Source organism: Lissotriton vulgaris, chromosome 3_1, assembly GCF_964263255.1.
Source record: "Lissotriton vulgaris chromosome 3_1, aLisVul1.2, whole genome shotgun sequence".
In the NCBI taxonomy this organism is placed as follows: Eukaryota; Metazoa; Chordata; class Amphibia; order Caudata; family Salamandridae; genus Lissotriton; species Lissotriton vulgaris.
The window spans coordinates 1,860,873,802-1,860,894,178 of NC_141689.1; the positions used below are offsets into that span (position 1 = coordinate 1,860,873,802).

A 20,377-nucleotide genomic window follows, 5' to 3' on the forward strand; every position below is an offset into this window, starting at 1 on the left:
TATTATACATACATAATACTATTATTGTTTCTTAATAAAACATCAACATGTGTAATGAAAAACATAAGTCACAAATTTTTAATACATATAGTGATATACTGATGATGATATTAACATATGAACACTTTTAAAATTATAATATAATATAAATATCCTAATTAGAACATGTACATCATCATCAATGATTCTTTTAACATTACAATATTCTTATGTATGATTATTATTATTAATAAATACGTTTTAATAATAACAATTTTCACATATTAGTCATATTGTAAACAATTAAATCTGATAAACAAAAACAATATTACACATTTAGTTATATAATAATTTTAATAAATATTACATTAAATATTTTTATATTTTTATACTTAATGTAATAAATATTAAAAGTATGTAATATATAATTAATATACAGGCAAAAACATTTTCTATTCACAATATACTATACAATTTTTTTAACATTACACATAATTTCGAGCCATATATATAACAATAATCGACATTTATAGTAGTTCTTTTCACAGTTACATATAATTTGGATCATTTCTTTTGTAACCACTCTTTGTCTTTTTGCGTTATTTTGGTAAAGGGAAAGTCGCGGTTGGAAGCAGGTTCACTTTTGAGTAGGTACGAATCTACTTTTATATTGTTAAAGTATTGTAAATTATAATTAAAGGTTATATTTTGGTATTTTGGGGTTGAGAATTAAAGCATGACTATTTACATATAATGGAGTGGAATCAATACGTATTTTCGGTCACGAATTTTTGAGCCATTTAAAATAGTTGGAGTTAATGAGTATGTGGTATAATTTAATGAAATTATAAATAAATAGGAATGTTATGTTTATATATTCTGGGATATTCGTTAGTGTTATGTCGGTGGGATTGTTTAGCTGTTTTTTTTTCTCGTATTTTGAAACAGCTATTTCCGTTTCCGATAATTTTTTTTTAAGGGAAAGGAAGTGTGTTTCAGTTGTTAGAACGGAGATGATTTACATTCTTCCTTTATATTTTGAGTTCTGTGATATATTTATCACACTTTAAATGGCATTTAAATAGTCGTTTAATTTGGATGATGGATAGTTTTTGCAGAGTTAAAGAAAACATAATTAATGATTGGTTGGATTAAGTGTTTGATATTTACACATTGTATTGTCGGTAAATGATTATCTTTATGATGTTCTATTTAAAGGTAAGTTAGAAATTTATGTTATTTTATTTGGATGGAAGCAGTTTTTTAAAACAAATATTGTGATATAATAATATATTTATTTAGTCTTTTTAGAATAGTGTTAAAAAATAAATTAGACTAAATAAATATTTTTTTATTATATTAAAATATGTGTTTTTTTAAATTAAGGATATTGTTTGATCTCTATCAATTAATTTAGTTATAGCAATTAGTTCAATGTTTTGGCTATCATTTTTAAATATTCCAGTCCTCTTGTTGTAGGATATAGTTGGACTTGCTGTTGAAGATATAAATACATTTGAGCAGTTTGTCTAGAGAGTTTTGGTTTCAGTTGTATGACTGATTGCTGCATACGTAGTTCCTGAAAGCTTTGCTCTTTTTGTATAGCTGAGACTAGCTTGTGTAATGTGGGTGTTGTACGTCCAGTAGAAGAGAGGAAGGCATTGTGCCAACCTTCAACAGCATTGTTCGTTTTTGCTTCTTGGTTGAGTGTTGGTAGATAGACATTCCACCAGGGAATTGCAAATTTTGGCTGGCGTCTGTGGCCTGACCTATGTAGTCTTCCTACCCAGTTGTCCTCAAAGTAATCTAAAAGTGGGGCGAGTCTTTGCTCATTTTGGGTGTAGAAAGGACTTTCAATTAACAAATTGTAATGTTCGGCCACATCAGTTACTGGTACATATGCCAGAGCAATGAGATGTTTGATCTGGTATGCAAAATTTATATTTGTTGCATACTCAACACTAAGGGCAGATTTTTGTAAATGTCTCCAGAGACATTGATTGAAATGAAAATAACATCCTTGAATGGATGTGTGTGGGTAAGTTTTCAAAATAGAATTAATCATAGCTTGCTCGAAGTCTATGATGATTTTCATTGGGAAGTAGTCAGAACTTTGTTCCTTTATTTTTTGTAAGATTTCTGAGTAAGTAGTGGCTTGTTTGTTTGGTAATAAACAATATATGAAGGGGATACAGGTATTATGATATTGCCCATGAATTGTGTATAACTGGTAGAAAGGTTTTGGGCATATAGAAAAAGTACCATCCATCATCCAAGTAGTACTTTCAGTAAATTTTTTTATATTGTTATTAGTTGCAAACATGATTATTCTTTTGTCCTTGCTATGATTATCATAAAATATAAATGGCTCGTCATTATGAGTAATTACAAGCTCTGGCGGAATTATGACTTCTTCAAAAGTTTTAGGAGTTGGTATATTGGGTCTACTTGCTTTTTTTGTTCTTGCTATTGTTCTTTTAATGGTAGCAATAGATGGTAGCTGACCTCTTGCTTCTTTGGGAACTTTAGGTAGTAATTCTTTCAGAATTACGTTGGTAGGTAATTCTGATCTGGTACTTAATTCCTTGATATTTTCAAGAGTGGATCTCACTTCTATTTCCGAGATGTTTGGTGGGTGATTATGTTCAGTGGTATTTATAACACTAGTTTCCCTTGTTGTAGCACGGCCATAGCATTTATTGGAGTAATATTTTGTGCACTTCCAATTCACTTTAAGGTCTTTTTGTTTCTCTTGAGTATAAATGTAGCCCATATAGCATAACAAAAATTTCCCTTTCTGAGATGTAATAAATCTTGCATCATCAGTCATTCTTTACTTCTGGTATCTAGAAAAGTTAATATACAAATATTAATACAATCTGAAATGTATAAAAGATTTTAAATAAAGCTAGTATTCTTCTAGTAATTTACTTACCACCAGTAATGTTCTATTTATCGAAAGTAGATGCTTGTTCAGTTAGATGTTGTTCTTGTATTGCCACGGTCTGTTGAGAAATAATTAAGTATGTTATAGGAAAAGTTACAATTTTTTTCTTGGTAACTTTTGTTTTACGTTATAACGTCTCTAAAAATAGTTTTGTTTATTGAATGTAAAAAGAGAAATTTCCAAGATTATACTAACAGATGCATAAAAAGAGTCATTTTTATTTCTAGTACATTCTATAGAGTTTATAAAGACTAGTTATGTTTTATTTATGAACTTACCAAGAGAATTATAGTAGTAGCAGAATGTTTGTTCTTTGATGTGAATTATCTGTTTTCTGTACCTTTGAGTTCTGTTTAGAGAGAAAGTTGATGAAAATTACTAATGCGTTTATATGTTATATAAATAATACACATTTGTTATAAAGCATTGTTACTTAATTGCTAAAAAGAACCGGGGATGATACATGTATTATGAGTAAAAGCACAAAAAAACATATTTAAGAACAGGAAGATTATACTAACAGATGCATAACAAGAGGCATTTTATTTCTAGTACATTCCATAGAGTTTATAAAGACTAGTTATGTTTTATTTATGAACTTACCAAGAGAATTATAGTAGTAGCAGAATGTTTGTTCTTTGATGTGAATTATCTGTTTTCTGTACCTTTGAGTTCTGTTTAGAGAGAAAGTTGATGAAAATTACTAATGCGTTTATATGTTATATAAATAATACACATTTGTTATAAAGCATTGTTACTTAATTGCTAAAAAGAACCGAGGATGACACATGTATTATGAGTAAAAGCACATTAAAACATATTTAAGAACAGGAAGAAAATATTTTTTACACAGCATTGTAACTTTTTTTCCTCAAAAAATTCTGGCTGCACAATATGTATTAAGATTTACAGGCTAAGAAACAAAGTATAGCGTTTTAAATTAGGACAATAATTGGCAAAGAACGTTAAGTAAATGTTAAACATATGTAGATACCTTTTTTAAATTTAAAGTGTCCTGTATCTTGAAGTTGAAGTATAACTTGATTTGTTTGTAGAGTCTGTTTAAAGGTAAAGTACATAAAGAAATAACAAATTAGGTTACAAATCTTGGTCTATAATTAATAGACAAAAAAATTAGAATTTATTAACAGAGCTATATGATTACTTACTTGTAGTTTCAGGACGAATTTTCTTGAAGAGAAGAATATAGATGGTGCTCCCAAAATTGGCAGTATGTGGTCACGAAGAATATTTCCTGCAACTTGTAAGGCTGTTTGTGATTGGTTTATATAGTCTATGTGTAATTAAGTTTGCCATCTGATTGGTCAGATATGTAAAGACGAGTTACTATTGGTTAGTTTGAATTTTTTTTAAGTAAAACATTTAAGATATATCTTCTTATATAGTTTATGTTGAGGAATTGAAATGATATATTTATGTAAAATAAAAGTCTTGTAATAAATAAAGTTTATGTAAAATGAGTCCTAAGTATCAAATAAGTATGTTTACAAAGAGTTTATATACAAATTTCGTCAGTTTGCGAAAACACAATATTGTACACTAAATGTTACTTAATAATTTGAAAATACATTAGTGAAGTCATTAGAAATGTGTGTATTACTTAGAGAATAGATTTATTGGTGTTATATATAAAAAATGGAGTATAATTTAGCTATCGATATTTTGATATTGACGAAAATAGTGCTATCGAAATTTTTGTATTCGATATTATTGTAGTGTGGTATATGTAGTATTGAGTGTCGATATTATGGTATTCGAAAATAATGCTAACGATATTTCTGTAGACGATATTTTTGTGCATCGATATAGTTTGCTCGATATTATTGTAGTTTACATGTTAAGTATAGGGTGTCGATATTAGTGCTATCGATATTAGAGACTCGATGTTATAGTAGGTCGATTTTTTAGAAATCGATAATCTGTCAGTGATTCCTACGATGCCTCCTTTGTGGAGAAGAATGCACGTTGGACGTCTGTCTAACTCTTCCATCAGCACTGCCAACGGATGTTGATACCTTGCTTGGTTCAGTAACGGCCCATGCATCGTGTTGCCCCCAGCGGCTACCAATTCTGATGACGGCATTCATTGAGATCTCACAGACGCAATCTGCTGACGGTGAGATACGTGGATCAACAGGCACACAGGTACCATCTCCATCTCCGACAAACATTGCTAATGCGGCTAACGCTGATGGCGACGTTTCACATTTTTGTGCTATCGGTTTACTTAATGAAGTGGTCCAACTTTCACCTACTGTGATAGACCATTTCTTTACCAGCTTAGAAGATTTAATGTTTTCTCCAAACAACGAGAATTACTTTTGAAGTTCGCACACAGCGTTCTATGGGACCCTGTATTCTACCTACACTTTTCAAAACAAAACTTCCAACTTTAAGAACTGCGATTTGACTTTTTCCAATTTTTTTTTTTTGGCACAAAGTAATCTGCTTAAGTAGAACTATTCTTAGAGAACAAGAATTCTTTAAAACACTTCCAAGCGACACTATTTGACCTTGTCCACAACCTAAACAGTATATATATTCTGTCATGGAATGGTCTCGACTTTTCTTCTGTATTTAAGAGCCATTTCATAAATAATATTTCATGACTCATTCTGTTAAGCATTTTTCAATGTCACACTACATGCTTTGAATGAAAATATTACTTTTAAAATGCGTACAGCACAAATGCTCATCTTTCGTGTACAGCCATTTCGAATGCATTTTATGTATTTTGGGAGGGATTTTTACACATCATTCTTTAGATATGTTTAAAAAATGCTTAGAATTTAGTAATATCGAACATAATAAAGTGGTGTGGGTGTTGTGTAGCATTTTAGAATCTAAGAGTAATTTACCGATTCATGCCCTTATATAGCTATAATTCTCAATTGTCCTCATATAGGCATAGAAATCATACCCATATTTAGACATAATCCATCCAGTTCAAATACAGGCATGGCTATTTCCACTTGTTCCAAAAAGCCACAATGATTTCTTGAAAAACTCGTCTTTAGCAGTCAGGGACATCCCTTTGCTTGAATATTGATTTGTCCTAGAAATCATGGAGATTTTAAAGAACTACCATTCCTTTGACGTTATTATGTTCGACTTTACGTCAAACTAGGCACCTTCAAGGTATAAATAAGCCTACACTTGCCCTAGCAAAGACACAGTGGTTCGGAGCAGCTCGACTATCTACCTGCCCGACGCAGCTTGCTACAGCAAGTGCCAAAGGAAGCCGACCCTCCAGCTGACGCACTGACAGAGAAACTGTCCTTCCTCTCCCTGAGAATCCAGCTCCAGTGTTGCCAAGCTCCCCTTGCGGGGTGTTGGGAAATCGAGTTTCGAGACAGAGATACCAGACCTCCTTCATTCTAGAACCAAGGTATGGAGCTGATTAGACCCTAAGAGAAATCTTGGATAGATTCTTGGCAAAGAAAAACTAAACGTATGCTACACCTCACTTACTTCTTCCCTCGTACTAGACTTAGGTTAGGTACATTGGGGTAGGCGTATTTTAGAAGCACCAGTTGAGTACTTCTTAGCTTTGTTATTTATGTATGTATTTAGCTATGGTCTAGGAACCATACAATGCTTTTACAGTATTATTTTATAAAACTCTTCCAACTGTACGCATTATACTTTGCAACCAGTATTACGATTGTAGCAGTTCACTTTACTTGCATGAGAAAGAAGACTATTCAATAAATCCTTTTTATTGAAAGCGCCCGACTCTCTATTTCTCTGCACCTGTGATGAAATGAAGCATGCACGATTGACTGAGTAAAATATCTGTCTATTGTTTCCCCGACTCTGAAGATAAGTTTTATTCTTGGGGAAACAAAGTTTTCATGTTTATACGGTTGTCAGAAACTAATCCCTTCTTGTTTATTCGAGAAAGTTTCTAGTGACCTCTGAGCTAGCTGGCACTCACAATTAAGTCTAATATATTTGATAGAGACCTAGTAGACATAAGTCCTACGTAAAATCTATAAGATATGTTATTCCAATGCTCAGAGCCTATTGGGAATATAGGAACTACACAACAAGAGCAATCAGTCATTGTTTTGTAGTATTTGCAATTAAAAAAAATAGACCTGGAGATATCATCAGTGTACCTTGGTTTTTTAATTACAATAAAATACAATAAAGTGCTACTGAGAGTATTGCACGTGAGGCATACAAAACGTCACGCATTGTAAACAGTGAAATGACACACAAATGCTCACTGACAGAATTGTGGTCATTAGAGAGAGAGGGAGGCGAGCGAGAGAGGGGGCTATAATAAATATACAACAATCACTTAACCCTTCTATCCTTCATATACTGTCTCCCTCCATGAAGAGGCCACAGACTGAATGTGCAGGTTCGATGGGGTCAATAATACTTTTTTGTTGTGTTTTGGGTGGATTTTTTAGTCGTTTCTGGTAGCCGGCACTCGGCCAGGTCATGTGTGTCAGGCGGTAGCCAGGCCTTTACTTTTGAGAAGGAAGGAAGTAGGGGGGTGACGGGGCGACACAGTGAAAGGAGAGGGAGGAAGTAGCGGTGCTGGGTGTCCGCAGCGTTGCAGTGACTGTTTCATGCACTTCTCGTCGCTGCTAGTTAAGAAAGAGCAGCGGCGGACTGGTGCTTAGGGCTGCTTCGCCCGTTAGGGTTTAAATGGGAAGTTCTGACTCAGGCAAGTGTTGCAGCGGAGAGGCACAGGTCTCTGGTAAAGTTAAAGTAGTAATCTTTTTCCATAGTTTTTAAATCGCAGGTACTCTCTGATTTTCTCATTTCTTCCCTTCATCTCCCCTCCGTTGCCATATCTGTACCATGTGCCAAGCGAACAATATTGTGATGGGTGTCATATTCAGCCCACTGCCCAACCACATCACCAGTGTCTCTGCTTGATATTCTGACTGTTGTTTGTTTTATAATTTAAGTCTGGAGCATCCCGAATCGATGACATGTTCGGTATTTCCTCGCAGCTTCTTGGAATCGGACTCAGAGTTTTATTACAGACTAGTGGATATATGTCACCCCTCACCAATTGTACTGGCCCCTATTACCTTGGTGCCCATTATTGAACGGTGTGGACTCCACATGGACTTCAGCACATACTAATGTATTTTGGGGCGCTTCGGTGACACATGGGATGACTCAGTGGGTTGGCCTCTCTGCAGAGCACACAGAACAATATTTGTGTATTCCATTTGCAACTGAAATTTTGCGGAAATGTGTGTGAAGGGGTACACTGATGTCAAAATATTTGCAAGGCAAAAATAAGAGAAATTAAAGTGCTTATATTTGAGGGAGTGCACTGCATGTTGGGGGCGGTGAAGTGACAGAGATGTGACGAAGGACATTCGGGGAAAAGTGAAAAGAGGATGCTGAAGAGGAAAGAGAGGGCGTTGAAGATGTGCAGATGGACAAGATATGCAGAGAAAAAGAGGATACATATCTAACATAAAGCACACATAATTAAAGGCCAAAAATCCTTCCACAGGCCTCAATGCTATTTAATTCACAGACTAACCATTTCAGAATTTCAGAATTTAAAATTTTTCAATGTTAATTATTTATGAGAAATCATTGTTGTTGTAACTCATTTATTTTAAACAGCTAACAACCAGTGACAAAGCCAATCATACTGACAGGCTTTAGGCATATGTAAGTTGCTGTGCCATTTATCTGGATAAAATGACATCTCAGAGAGAAACCAAAATACCGGTCGGATGGCACACTATGGGAATCACAGAAATGTATTTGGCATGTTCCTTTATAGGGAGCACCCACTTTTTTCCTCTCACTTAAAGACCTGCCGGCACATATTTCTATATGACTGGTTACAGCCAGCAGCTGTGGGGCTTCCCGTTTAGAGCATATTTTTCCAAAGTTAATGCTGCATGCAGTGCAAGACACTGTGCAAGCATACATTTTAAAGGGCTAAAGTTGTCATGCAGAACAATTTACATATTACAGTAACTGTTGAACAAAATAATGCGAGAAGATACGGGGAAGTTTTTAATGTGTTTTATATTTCAAGACTATACGTTCCCACTGCTTAATAAGCCTTGCTTTATCGCTGCATTCATTTGCTTTCAAATGCACCATTTGCCGATCTTTTTAAATTTCTTTCTCAGGAGAGACCCCAGATTTGCCATTGAACTTGTTCACATCACTAACTACTGTTTTCCTTCGGAAAGGGTAGAGCCAAAGCAGTCTTGCTTAGAACCCTAGCCCTCTTCAGAAGTCACACTTGCTTGGCAACCCAGAAATTCTCTGAAATAATGTATGAGTTTTCTTTTATGAATGCCTAGAAGAACTGAATTTTTAGTCCATTTATCACAGAAATAGTGCTGAAAATCACACCAAAAAGATGAAATAAAAAAAAAATTTCTTCACCGGGGGAGAACGCCCCCGAACATCCCTTATTGCCGTTGGGCTTGCTCGCTGTGCTCGCTTGCATGCGTTGATTCATTCTGCATATGCCTCACCAATTTCAAATCCCACCAGCCGCCACGGATTTTCAAGTTATACATTTTGCAGTGCTCGGGAAAACTGTTCTTTAATAGAAGGCACACAAATATGTAGGGGAATAAAATAAATGAACAAAATGGTTAACATGGAGGAGTTCTGTAAGAAAAACAGGAATGCAGTTGGAAAAAAGGGAAAACATTACTTTGCCAGTAAAAAGTCTGGTATGTTATAAGGAATCAGCAGTGAGCAAAGTAAACAATAATCTAAAAAACGTACATAATCTTGCAGCGCTATGCATACCAAAAGCACAGTAGGCTTCGGGGAAAACCCCAATGTCAATAGATGTTATTGTGATAGCAAAATATGTAAACAGAAAATTTGAATGAGATGGTAGATTTCAGTACACAGGAATTGTTATATTTGTCCTGTTTATGACACTCTATAGAAGATTCAATTCTGAAGAAAACTGGCTAGATTATTTACTCAAAGTACAGACTAGCAGTGATTGTGTCACACAGAGTTAGAAGGCTTATATATTTCATTTCAAGGACTGGAGGGCTGAATGAGTACCATCTTATATTACGATTGGAAACTCATACTTAGATCAGCAACAAAGCAGGTTACTATATCATTTGCCTCTGGAGCTAAATCACTCTATGAGGAAGTATGTATGTTCCGTAGTATTAAATAGTAGGCATGAAGGAGGAGAAGAAGATACCATACAAACTAAGACCTACATAAGATGTAACATGCAATAAACATCCAACCTTATTTAGAGTTCGTTGGAAGGGATACTCTGTCAAAATGTGACAAATATCCCAACCTCTCTTTTTTAAGTGCCACGGGCTATAATGCGCTTGCAGTACGTCAGTCAAGATATCTGTCAAATTTGTGATGGAGTATCCCATCTGCCAAACTCGAAATCTGGACCATAATTTTCAAATACAGGGAGCATCCTTGAAGTACCTTTAAAGCTAAATGTGAGGTCTCTTAACCTTAAGTGCAAATTCAAACCAAGGGTGTGACAGACAATTTGATTGGTGCAATGCCACTTGCCAATTCTTCTGAAAGCACCCACAAGGAATACACAATACCACGGCAGCACTACCTCTACGATCATTTTTCTGTCCTCCAATGGCTGACATTCGAATACCAAGTTCAGACCACATTCCTGTGGCCGCTGTATCATCAATTTAACCCGAAACCTCGAACATCCAAGAAAAGAATCTGTCCAACCATCACTGCACATTACCTTGGATCATCTAACAGAGGGCCTCTGGTTGAAGCCCATTTGATTACTTAAGTATAGGAGGCTTGTGGGCTCCTCAACTCTAAACTATAAAATGTGGTCTCCAAAAATGAGTGCTTGGAATGATACTGTGTTAAACGCAAGCATGTGATGGAAGTTCATTTTCTTAAAGTACAGGGAAAAGATGTTTCAGTTCATGTTTCAGGAAGGTGTATTCACTGCACCAGATGAAATGTCTTACTGGTGCGTTCAACTCACCACCCACAATATCTCAGTTCAAACACTTAATCCAATGACGACACATTATTACCTGTAAAACATACGTGTTGTAGGTCTGGCCTTCTGATACTGATGTTTTTTGGTGCTGCTGCTCGAACCGTGGCAAGTTATCATTCACATCTTGGATAAAGACTATCACTGTGCAATAAGCACTTTGCCACAGATTTTCAGCAAGAATAACAAGATTGAACTTCTTTGTAGCTTCAAAATCAAGAAAGGATGGTTCTTTAACAGTGACTTCACCTGTTTTTAGGTTTAAGGTAAAAAAGAAAAGAATTGGCATATTTTCATGACTAGATACAGGTTCGAGGAAAGCAATAATGAAACACAGTATACACTGGAAAGGCATGTACTTAACGTACAGCAAAACGGTATTTAGGTACAAACCTATCAGACAGAGAAGATCTTTTTTTGCATGTATTTATTACAGCATTGTAAATCACCCAAAAGATTCTACACTTGCCACTTTCCTACGGATATCACTTTGCAAGGTACATTACTGTAATGATTCCCTACAATTCTGCACATATTAATTATTAGAACTGGACAAACCTCAAAGCGATAGTTTATGAAATTCCATGATCCTTCTGCACAAATAATGTTTGTCCCAAAATATTTTAAGGCAATATATATCTCAAGAAATTCTGTCCAGGACATTTAGTTTCCCACAGGGCACAAGTCCTAAAAAAATAAGTGGGGGGACTAACCTAGTTAATCAGTATGCAAGTGACATCACAGGCATATGACATCACAGCACGTGACATCACAGAGCGTGACATCACAGGAAGTGGCATCCTAATAAGTTGCCAAAATATGAGGGAGGTACCCTGAGACTTAGAAAAGGGATGGGTGTATGTAACATTAAACAAAGAAATAAATCACTTTCTGATAGATTAAACAATGAGAGAGGTAAATATAGCTGTTAGCTACAATTCGGATCATATGCTATCACTTCCTTAAATCAGGAAATATTGTAAAGGTAAGTTACCATCATTTTTACTTAGAGAGCACTTTTTATTTATCAGTTGCTATATTATGTTACAAAAAAAACAAAGACTAAATCATACAGGAAACTATATATTGTTTTATTAAAAAAAAAACATTGTTGTATTTAAAAACAGTTGATGTTAAGGTACAGGGTACCACAAACAATCTACTTGTCACAAAACATTAATTTCATGAACACTTTAACATACTTCTCTTTATCCATTTTATTGAAAACAAATAGCAAATACAAGTTAAAAAACACACAAATTTAAAAAAAAGAAAAATGTCAAAAGTTTTTCTTTGTATTTTTAAATTTGTGGGGAAAATGATGAGAAGTGTGGAGAAGGCAAGGTGAGACAGAAATTTGGTTGGGGGAATGGAACGGTGATCCAGTGTGCAGCATGGAATGCCTAACAAAAAATGGATGAGGGAAGGGATAATTGATGAGCAATTGTCTTGGTGGGAGGATTCCCAGTTGGGAAACAGACTTACAGCTTTGTCAAAGTAATATGACTCTATTTTTGTAGTTGCCATTTGTACCTTGCTGTTGTTTCAATTTGTATCGCTCCCTCTTCTATTCTTGTCTTCCCTGTGAATTTGTAATTTTTGTTTATCCCCAGAATCGTTTTTTAGGTTTCGTCTGGCGTAGCACTGTGCAGCAGTGTTCGCGCAGGCGAAATCTTATGTTTACCATTACGGGGCTTTGTCCCGCCTCTCTCTTCGATTGGCTAGCTCCATAAATGGAGGCTAGCCATTGGTAGAGAGATCTGTCCGTAATTGTCGGAGCAGATTCGTGGGCATTCCCTAGATTTTTTTGCATCCCGCCTCTTTTAGAACGTCATGCGACGGTGGGCGGTTGTTTTTTTGTTTTTTTCAGACTTTTTTTTTTTCATTCCTACAAGCCGACCGCCGCTGGAAGAAGTCCAGGTAAGTGCTACCCTCCCCTCCCGCTGTCTGTGTGCCCATTCCCGCCCCCCTCCAGCTCTCCGTGTGCCCGTTCCCCCCCCCTGCTATCCGTGTCTCTGGCACCACTTGTAAATGCTTGTTCTGTTTCTGTGATGAGTGCTGTCTGCATGGCAGTCAGGCAGCGCGTAGGGCAGCCCCGCCTATGGTGCTATATCGAGGGTCCTTCGGTCTGGACCTGCTAGGTCAGAGAGGAGACAGCAATGGCGGTTTACGATACTTATGATGACCGGGCCTACAGCAGCTTTGGAGGCGGTCGAGGGTGAGCTGGACAAGCAAGAATAACACCTGTGGTGCGGGAGGGAAAGTCAAGGCGCGGCTGGACACGAGCAGGAAGTGGGCCATCACTGGGAGGGCTCCAGGGTGAAATCTGTTCTCACAAGCATGGGCATGGAGCCCCGGGAATTTGGATCAGCAGATCTTTCTGACCTCGCCCCCCCCCCATGATTTAGCTCGTTTCCCTATGTACTTTCAGGCAGCCGCTATTACCCGTGATTAGTATAGGCTTCACCCTGACCTCAATGACTCCGCCTTTGTGGTGTCAGCCAGGTGCCCCGGGTCTAACTGGACATTAGTAGATACAGTGCTGAGTTTCTGTCAGAACCTCGATCGTAGCGTGCCATACGAAGCAGCTCGTCCCCATCCTAGCCTGAAACTCTGCTACGTGCCCCCGTCTGATAGACCCCCTCACATCACCACATTGAACCCCCCCACTTCATCCACTTGCAGATTATAGCTGTTTACTCCTCCTTCCCCTCCGTATGCTCCTCTGCAGCCACTTGGAGGCCCGTCCCTTCCCGCCCTCTCCGCCATTCCTACAACCTCCCTCCCTTCTGCCCCTCCCCTCTCTATAGCGGGATTGGGTGTCCCAGTGATACTTTTAGGAGGAGAGGACACACTGATGCAGAGTTTCCAAACATTTGATAACCACAGCGCAACTTCACGTTGTGATTATTTTAGTGGAATTCCCTCCATTGATTGTGTCATGTTGGATTCATAGCACAGAGCTCACTTGTGCCCACCTCTAGACGTTGTGGAAGGAACGCAGGAGATCGCTCACAGTGATTCATTTAATTGTTGAAGTTCCTTTTACATTGTGCTTGCTCTCCTGAGTGTGTGTGGCTCTGGGTGGGTGTGTGTGGCTCTGGGTGGGTGTGTGTGGCTGTGTGTGTGTGTGTGTGTGTGGCTCTTAGTGTGTGTGTGTGTGTGGCTCTGTGTGTGTGTGTGTGGCTCCGGGTGTGTGTGTGTGTGGCTCTGTGTGTGTCTGTGTGTGTGTGTGTGGCTCTGTGTGTGTGTGTGTGTGTGTGTGGCTCTGTGTGTGTGTGTGTGTGTGTGGCTCTGGGTGTGTGTGTGTGTGGCTCTGGGTGTGTGTGTGGCTCTGGGTGTGTGTGTGGCTCTGGGTGTGTGTGTGTGTGTGGCTCTGGGTGTGTGGCTGGCTCTGGGTGTGTGTGGCTGGCTCTGGGTGTGTGTGGCTGGCTCTGAGTGTGTGTGTGTGGCTCTGGGTGTGTGTGTGTGGCTCTGGGTGTGTGTGTGTGGTAGTAATTGCTGTCTGCTGAGCTTGTCCGTAGGGTACAATAGGTCTCACATTTGCGAGAGATTAAGCTATTGGCAATGTAAATGACAATGCTATTTATTTATCTGTTTTCAAAACCAACACATAAATACAAATGTTGCCATTTACAATGCCAATAGCTCTAACTTTTCCAAAGGCGAAACCGTTGCATTGTAAATGCTTGTTGATCCGTGTGTCCTCTCATTCGTCTCTTACTGTCTTTCTTCGCTGCTCTTGTTTGGTGTTAAGATAAAAGTGTTGTTTTTGTGTTTATGCCCATCTGTTCATAGGGCGAAATGCTTGGATCGCAATGTCCATGATGGAATCTGGGAAGTTCAGAAGGTAGCTGGATGATTGTTCAAACATGCAGGTTTTGCTTAGATGATATGGATTAATGATACCTTAAAAGAACAGTGCAGCGGCTAATATTCCTAGAAGTCTGTTATATTAAAACGTGGAATGTTTCATGTCAAGCTGAATATGTCTTATATTAGTGGAAGGCACCTTGTATGCAACAGGGTACACTACCTGATGTGGACTCGACTTACCCCATATAGAACCGTTCCATCTTCCAACACCACACCCATCATAGTGGCATTGCCACATTGAGGGGGTGGATTTGTCTTAAAATCCCACAGCCCTTCATTCATGTCAGGGTTAGCAATGTACACTGAGTCCTTCAACATTTTGCTGGGAATGCCTGGCAGATGCCCCATAAAGCACCAAGAGAACTCCCACTCCCACAATTTACTTTACAAATTACAAACCATGTAAAGTCTAAGCATGGGCGAATTTTGCTTATCTGGCGTTCGCGAATTTTGCGAATTTGCGAACTCGCACTCCGCAAAATCCGCGAATTCTCGCGAATTTTGTTTTTGTGTTCGCAAGGATTTCTGCCAGTTCGCGAGGGTTTTGTACCAGTTCGCAATTGCGAACTTACATGTCGGCTCGCAACGGTCGCGTATATGTTGTTTCTACGTCTGGTTCATCATCACAGGTTCCCAGCACCCTCTGTTTCACCCCTGCCACCCTCTGTTTCATCCATGCCACCCTCTGGTACATCAATGCCACCCTCTGGTTCATCATCACTGTAGATTATGGGGGGGAAAGCAAGCACACCTGCCCTGCTTCAATTGACCTGAATTAATTTGGGGTTGATTTATTAATGTGTCACTGTTTTAAAATTCCAGTCTGGCACCTGCGTCCTTATCTGTAATTTGCTTTCTGTTGCAGTGCAATTTTTTTTACAGGAATTTTGTGGCCTACTTGTAGCTATTCTATGAGCCTGCTGTGAGGGTCAGAGCAGGGTCATACAATTGTTGCAACTAGCAACTGAACTCTGGAGGGGCCCCAGTCAGGAAGCACTACAGTGAATGGTTACTAATGATGAGTTTGAACTTTTGCACCTGTTGAATGCTTTCACTTTTGCAAAACTCGTTTTTCTGCAGAACAGCATTACAGCAACTGTAATGCCCCAAACAAGCTTACTTATGAAAGTTGATTTCTAATCCAAAAGTGATCCAAAGAAAGTCAAAAGGCCTCAAATCCAAAAAAAGTGCAGGCAAATGTCAACCTTAGGAGTTAATCTGATAAAAATCATCATTTTCAGAAGGTCTATGCTGCTTGCTAGTGGATTTCTTGTGCAGAATTGCAATTTTTGTAATTTCGCGAGTGCGAGATTGTTGCTGCCCGCCGCACCTACATGTTCACAATTACGAACTTACACCGCACGCCGCAAAATTGTATCACCAAGAAAAAAAAATCCGCTGCGTGTGAATTTGCGGATTTTCGGTAAATTCGCGAGCGTTCGCGGATTGCGAATTTACCGAAAATCCGCAAAATCCGCGAGCGGAACGGATTTTCCGCCCAAGCTTAGTAAAGTCTAAACCCACAGTTCCAATGGGACTCTCATTTCCTTTATTGTAGCAGTCAATAACGGTCAGCTACTTCTACCCTTTAGCTTCTGCCGCTCCCATTTTTCCCTAACACATGCCCTCCACCTAAATCCCCACTTCTGGTTTCCCTCCCTACAGTTCCTGGGGGCATTCTGCTTCCCCATCTCTTGTTTGCAATATCACCATCTTGTCCCATCCTCCTCAGCAGTGTACAGCACACTTCGTCTGGGACCCTTCTCAGGCCCTTTCTCTCTTTACATCTTCTTCCTCACAAACATTCTTCCCTTGTGGCTCAGTGCCAAAAATGTCACCAAATTGACACCATATCTTCTCTGTGATACCTCCTAAACAGTACTTTCCCCTCTAATACTCTTGGGACACTAAACCATCACTACACCACTCCCTGTGATGCCTATATTCTGCTTCACATCAATAAGCTACCTTACAGCCCAGATACGTCACTGCTCCCACGCGGGACCTCAGCTGACTAAAAAGGCTTAGTCTGATTCCCCCCTTGAGCATAGCACATGAGGCCGCAGGTTCGCACACTACGGCACATCCGACCGGCATTGTGTCGGAATGGAAACCGACCGGATAGTAGTGGGTGTTTTCATCTGACAAATTAGGATGCGACCGCCCATGAGGCAGTCAGAAACATCAATGTTTCCATTGCAGTTTGTTTGTCAGTTGGAAAAGGACTGCAACACAAGCTGCATTGGTAAAATGGTTGTTTTCAAACATCCATGCACTGTGTGTCAGGCACCATGTGGTGCCTGCACACGGGGTATAGATGTTTGGGGGGCACCACAGGTGCCCCCCAGGCCTCATAGCAGAGGCTGCAGAGGGACGGGGGCCCTGCTAGAGGCCACCAAAGTCTGTTTCCAACAGCCTTTCAAACTGCCATTGAAAGGCTTTCTGGAAGAGGCATCGTAATCCCTACAGCATGACTGAGCAAGCACCGCCCTTATTGCAAGGAATTACATTCCGACTGATGGTCGTCGGTTGGTCCATTTGCCCTGCCTCCAACCGCCGCGCATCTTAATGCATTGGTTGGTCTGTGGAAGTAGATGTTGGTCGGATCGCAACAGATGCCATGTAGGTTGGGATCCAAGCAACATCGTAATAAGGCCCTATGTTGGGAGGCTTTTTCCTCCTCTTTGCTGGGTTATCAAAAACTAACTCAGCCTCTTAGAGTGGATTAAAAGTGGTGAGGTTCTGTCGCTTTGATAATGAGGCACAACGTTGTCCCTGCACCCATGGATCACTTTCTGGGTAACGCCCTCGCCTCCTCCCCACATGAAATCCACCCCAGGCTAGATGAAGACATGTAGTACAGCGGTGGGGACATTTCAAGAGCGCATATATTGTATTGGTGACATATTTACTAATTCTGTGGAGATAGCAGCAGCCTGGGCATGATAGCAGAATCCTATGTAAAACAATAATTATCACACAAGATAAAGAAAGGTCCATTTATCTTTGATTCATTCATTGATATATCAGAAACAGCGTCTAAAAGTTACCATTTAATGGTTGTACTTTTCTGCTAACCATTTTGAGTTCGACTTTTTTAAGATTTACTTGAGACGTTTATTTTTATGGTGGCTTTTATCTCTTTTGGGTCTTAGAAAATAAATTTCATTCTAATATACTGTTCTGCACCATAAATACAACCGTTTACTAGCATTCTAGATTTAATATAGCGGAGTGGAGATTCTGTGCACGTTATAAATCTTAAATAGTACCTTCCTAGCACACATGGTGCAGTTATGAAAATGTCAACTCCTTTGGGTGATTTTTATGTTGCTGAAAATATACATATATATTTGTCAGCACTAAAAGTACAGTATGAAGCTATAAAAATATAAAAACTCGTAAAGCAGTAAAATCACTGTTCTATGACAGATATGTCAGCGCGGCAATAAATCACTGAAGCGAAATACAGAACCGACGATTTCACATTCTTTCCAAAGCTGAAGGTGTGTGGGGGATGGAAACATACTGGCACAGTTGCAGCATGGCAAACGTCTGCAATGCTACAACCCTGCACACGATGGACTTGGCAGAGAAAAAATACCAAAAATATAAAATGGTTCCTGATAATCGAAGTGCAGCAAATGTTTACCTGTTCCAGAATTGATGGAGAAAACTGCGTCTTCATTTCCATTGAATATGCTGTAGCGTACTCTCTCTCTAGTTAGGCTGTGATCTCGAGCCTCGACAGTTATAACTGACGCACCTAGGGTTAAAAAAAACACACCAATGAGACAGACCCAGACGGCTACAGTGCGGGTCGCTGTGCAGTAAGTAACACACTATTACCTCATCTAATGTGGTTTCATTTCCACCTCAACAAAGGAGCCTGTTAAAAAAGCGCCTGTCACTTGGTTCCCGTGGGGGAAACCTTTCAAACATATCACTCGGGAAGTGTGACGGGCTGTTAGAGAGGTAACCTGGCGCTCTGCGAAAGATGTAAGCCAGCAGTGTTATGAAAACATTCTCTTTTGAATAACGAGCTATTGAAACGTGCACGCGCCAGGCAGTAATCGCGCGGGATATTCACAATGCAACCCTTAGTGCAGCACAACGAAAAGACTGTCACAGTGGAAACAGGTAAACAAGCATTGACATAGCCAATAGGTCTCGCCTTTGGTACCTTATAAGTGTTTAGCCATGCAACACTTGATGTTGTTGCACCAAGGATATTGTGCTGTGTAGCTAAACACTTATAAGGTCCCAAGGCGAGACCTATTGTCTATGCCAATGCTTGTTAATGCTTGTTATGCTTTGCTTTAGAATTCGAATATATTCTATTTGCCGTTTTATAACATGTTTTCAGTTGTGCTGTTATAATGTCACCCTGTTAGGCTTTGCTTTAAAATGCAATGATATTGCTTTTGCAGTCTTACACTTGTTTCAGGTGTGCTGTTATAATGTCACCCTGTTATGCTTTGGTTTAGAATGCAACTATTCTGTTTTGCCGTCTTATAACATGCGTTCAGTTGTGCTGTTATAATCTCACCCTGTTATGCTATGCTATGCTATGTTAACCTATACTATTTTGGATGCTGCTGTGCTGTTTTGTGCTATGATGGTGTGTCATTTGTTCTGGTGCTTTCTGATGCTGTTTAATTGGACTGGACTCTATATTATGTCACATAATGTTATATTATCGGACGTTATATGTCAATTATTAGGGAACATATGTATTTTTATTTTGCCTCTGGGTTATTTTGGGGCAAATTGTTTTCGACGAAAGGGCCAGCGCTAAAAAGCTGTGCGGTTTGCCAAAGCCACAGGGGCATATTATCAATAGACCACGATAAATATCGCAAAGCACGCTTAGCGCTTTTTTATTTATCACTGTCTCTTGCTGGAATTTATCGCCCGGTTAGCACATTATTAACAACGCGTATCACAGCACCGGGATGCTCCTTCGAGTAGCCGAGCGCTATAGAAGAAATAAATTAACATAACATTAACATAACAGGGGCGATACAAATTCCAGCGATAGCGGGGATATCGCCATTTTCCATGGAACAACTCTTGTTTTCCAGTGATGTTCTGTGGAAAACTGCGATATGGTTTATGATAGGGCCCTGTGGTCTTATCCCCACAATCCACCTCCCATGTTAGGTATGCATTAGTAAGGAATTTAACAGACGTTAAATTCCTGCGTTAAGGCCGCGTTAGAGTGAAAAAGATCAGCGCTACACCAGGCGGCGCCTCGTTGTAAATATCGCGAAGCCCAATTAGTGATATTTAACACTGAAGTTTTACGAGGCACGCCTAACTTGCATCTCATTAGCGATGCGAGGCGGAAAGAAACCGGGCGCTAAGGCAAGGAAACATACGTAAGTGTGTCCTTGTTAATAAAGCGATAACATTATCGCCGCTTTTCGCCCGAAAGCGGACACCAAAGCAGCGATAATGTTATTGCCAGCCCTTGATAATATGGCCGAAGTGTGTAAAAGAGTTCCAAGGACGGGTTTTAGGGATGAGCAAAATAGATGTGACGTCAAGAAGCTGCTTTAGAAGCA

At 39.1% G+C, this 20,377-nt stretch overlaps 1 protein-coding gene across 1 annotated transcript in view; it reads right to left on the reverse strand.

The window, feature by feature from the left end:
- Positions 1-20,377, reverse strand: part of DCHS2 (dachsous cadherin-related 2) — a 932,357-nt gene that overhangs the window by 184,050 nt on the left and 727,930 nt on the right. The window contains exons 16-17 of the mRNA XM_086962326.1: positions 18,463-18,576; positions 10,972-11,183 (exon numbers count right to left, since the gene is read on the reverse strand). Of these exons, the coding sequence (XP_086818452.1) occupies positions 10,972-11,183; positions 18,463-18,576 (326 nt within the window). The remainder of the gene's footprint in view (positions 1-10,971; positions 11,184-18,462; positions 18,577-20,377) is intronic.